We start from the raw sequence: 3,673 nt of genomic DNA on the forward strand, positions 1-3,673 counted from the left end.
GGTGGATGTGAACCACCCCATATGTGGACTGGTGCGCCACCGCCAACAGCCCATGGCGCAAGAGAGAGGGTTGTGGGCTAACCCTAGGCGTGGTGGGCAAGCCCACACTAGGGCGCCACCACCTCTCCACCCTTGGTCGCCGCACCTTGCCCTAGATGGGCTGCCGCACCCCTTAGGGTGGGAAACCCTAAGGGTTGGCACCCTCCTCCCTCTCCTCCTATAAATAATGGAGGGTTTGGGGCTGATTTCACAAGAATTCTCTCTCTCTCGGCGCAACCCTACACCTCCTCCTCCTCGTCCTCCGTAGTGCTTGGCGAAGCCGTGTCGGAGTTACCACGCAGCTCCACCGTCACCACGCCGTCGTCCTGCCGGAGCTCTCCATCAACCTCTCCTCCCTCCTTGCTGGATCAAGGCGTTGGAGACGTCACCGGGCCGCACGTGTGTTGAACGCGAAGGCACCAACGTTCGGTGCATAGATCGGAATCCATCGCGATCTGAATCGCTGCGAGTACGACTCCATCAACCGTGTTCTAGCAACGCTTCCGTTTAGCGATCTTCAAAGGTATGAAGATGCTCTACAACCTCTCTCATTGTTGGTTTCTCCATAGATAGATCCTTGCATGACGTAGGAATTTTTTTGAAATTACTACGATCCCCAGCACTAAATACCCAACCAGAAATACTACTTCCTTACAACTTCGGGTGAGTGACACTGTCTTGTACTACAAATTCATTTTTTGCTTACTAGATTTTAATAAGTGTAGTTGATGAGTTATATATGCACATGCCCGCTTAATTATACAAACGTGTGCGCATGCAGTTTTCACTGGATCCTGCTAATCATTGAAGTTGACGAGGGAAAAGTTCTAGTACTGGACTCACTATTTAAAGACGATAGAGACTACACAATCGTGAGGGGGATGGTCGATAGGTAATTTCAAACATTATCGAACTATATGTCGGCCTCTTTAGTTCATTTCCTGATATCGACTAATTAATAACTCCTTTATTCATTTTCTTTGCCGACGGGTAGGGCTTGGGAAAAGTTCATCAAACAGGTTGAAGGCCCATGAAAACAAAAACTGAAATGTGTGCGACCCAGGGTAATTAATTAAGTAGTACTACTTAGCTACCATCTCTTTAATTTTAGTTTCAATACCATTATCATGCTTGATTAATTATTACCTGATTGAATTCAATTATGGTAAAGTGCCTCATGCGGGCACCGAGGAATAATTTATGTGCATACTACGTTTGTGACAACATTCGCATGATGACGTCTCAAAGGTCCAAAATGATAGACAACTTTGGGTACGTTTGCGAAAACACTATTCACAATTCTTTTTATCATGATCTTATATATATATATATATATATACACACACACAATTAATATATTCATATTGATCTTCTTTTTTAATAAAGATGCAAGACACGCGGGATCAACTCCTACCAACGGATCGCGTACGAGCAATTCAAGATGAAATAAGCGGGATTTTTGCTCGACCGGGTCATAGATCCCAAAGAAAAATATCATTACAAGTTGTAATGCCTCCATGTAATGATCTGCAAATTGTAGTAGAAATTCATATATGTGTGTGTGTGTGTGTGTGTGTGTATACATATACATATATATATGTATGTGTGAATGGTTGTGCGAGAAATTCGATGATATATATATGATCTGTTCTACAAGAAATTCTATTTTTATATATGCATAACATGTACAATATGTAGTAGCGTAAAATATGTTTGAAGTGAAAAATAATTAAATGGAAAACATAAAATTAAAAGAAAAAATAAACCATAAACCCAAAACTCCTAAATCTTTTAGTCCCGGTTGGTGTAAATAACCGGGACTAAAGGCCCCGAGCTCCCCGACATAGGCTCGTGCCACGTGGTGGACATTTAGTTCCGGTTCATGATGAACCAGCACTAGGAGGGTTTTAGTCCCCACCCTTTAATACCGGTTGCAGAACCGGCACCAAAGGTCCTTACGAATCAGGATCATTGCCTGCACTAGTGACTTGTGAATGCCTGCCCTATTTGGTCAAATTGAATCTCATCAAGTAGCAGCTACTAGCTGCATCGCTGCACGACGGATCCACGCATCCATGACACGCTTAGCCGTGGTACTTAGTTCACTATTCATCATCAACTAGCTAAACCCGATGCGCGTCCTGTGCGGCTGGTTAGCCTGAGGACACATAAGCTAAACGAGTAGGGTTTGATTGTCCGCTTGCGCATAATTTTATTTTCGCTATGCTTATTTCTTTCACCCACTTACAAGTAGAACCCACATAAGCAAAGAGAGAAAGTGAGCTAACGAGATTGTTTAACTGGTCAAATAGATGAAATACGGAGCTATACGATCTACTAGCGACCGTATAACCACCTCAACACGTATATAGTGATCATATTTTTGAGTAGAGTGATCAAAGTGAGCGTATACGATAAGTCCAATGATATAATGCATTTTACTCACTCTCAAACACCTGAAACTAAAAATTTAGGCGAAAAACAGCTGAAGAGTAGCAAGCTTGAATATATATGTTTACAAAAGCTACACCACCGAACCAAAAAATGGCCCCGCAAAAAAGACTAACAAGTGGGGCCAGCTACATAGAGGGACAGATGACTGGGCCCACACCACAACCTTTCCACTAACCTAGCACTAACTGCGCCGAGAACGACTTAAAAAAAACTGCACCTACGCAGGCCGTTGCAGCTCATCCACGTTCATGGGAGTTGGGACATCATGGCTTGGTGGATGGATCACCAGCACTGGTCCGTCTCCCACCTCCGCACCCGCATCACGCCGCCGCCGCCGCCGCCGCGGAACACCCCGAGCGAGCTGTCGTATCGCGCCCTGGCCGCCGGGTCAGACAGCGTCTCGTACGCCCTCCGGATCTCCAGGAACGCCTCGGGCCCTCCGTACCCGTGGCCGCAGGAGGCGACGTCGGGGTGGAGGCGCTTGGCCATGGAGCGGTACGCGGTCCTGATCTCCACCTGTGTCGCCGAGCGCCCCACGCGCAGCGCCTCGTACAGCGACCCCGCCGCCGGCCTCGCCGCGGATACCATCGGCGGCGCCACAGGCGCTGCTCCCGCCATTGGCTAGAGTAGACCTTCGGCTTGGTCGTGGTCGAGTTGGGGGTTGGGGGGTCGAGTGGGCTGGGAGTTGAACACTTCGGCTGGGTGTGCGCGAGGGCGGGGAGCTGAAGCTTGTGATTATGAAGGGTTCTTGCATGCCAGCGATTCGAGATAGGTTTGGATGTAAGGTGGTGGAGAGGTGGGGACATGACATCGATCACTTGCTATTTAGGTTGGGGATGGGACGTCACTGTCGACTGTCGGAGTAGAAGGAAGGAGGGCGGGAATGGTTTTCCGTTGGTGTCGCACCATGGGTCGGCCGGTTCTGAGGCGCCGTCGGTGTGGGCCCTCGCTGCATCTGCCTTCTAGAACGACATCATCACTCTAGCAGTCTAGCTTGCCAGGTCACGACATTTCGATCTTTTATTGATCTGATCCACATCAAGCAACGATGTGGTAAAGTCGTCAGCTTCCCGCTCAAGAGTGTAATTTCTTTGTTATCCAAAAAAAAAAGAGTGTAATTTCTTTCTTCATAGTTACCCCATCCATATCAAATATAAGAAGTTTTGCAGTTCAAATTGAA

General features: G+C 47.3%; 1 protein-coding gene across 1 annotated transcript; it reads right to left on the bottom strand.

Moving 5' to 3' along the window:
* Positions 1-2,508: 2,508 nt before the first annotated feature.
* On the bottom strand, positions 2,509-3,402 carry LOC123411254 (chaperone protein dnaJ 11, chloroplastic-like). Its single transcript, XM_045104188.1, has one exon. It carries the CDS (start codon positions 3,109-3,111, stop codon positions 2,776-2,778), a length of 336 nt encoding a protein of 111 aa, XP_044960123.1. The 5' UTR covers positions 3,112-3,402; the 3' UTR covers positions 2,509-2,775.
* Between the last annotated feature and the right edge of the window lie 271 nt (positions 3,403-3,673).

This window comes from Hordeum vulgare, chromosome 7H (assembly GCF_904849725.1).
Source record: "Hordeum vulgare subsp. vulgare chromosome 7H, MorexV3_pseudomolecules_assembly, whole genome shotgun sequence".
NCBI lineage: Eukaryota > Viridiplantae > Streptophyta > Magnoliopsida > Poales > Poaceae > Hordeum > Hordeum vulgare.

Coding starts and splice junctions, on each gene's coding strand:
- LOC123411254 (XM_045104188.1), bottom strand. CDS start 3,111: ATGGCGGGAGCAGCGCCTGTGGCGCCGCCGATGGTATCCGCGGCGAGG.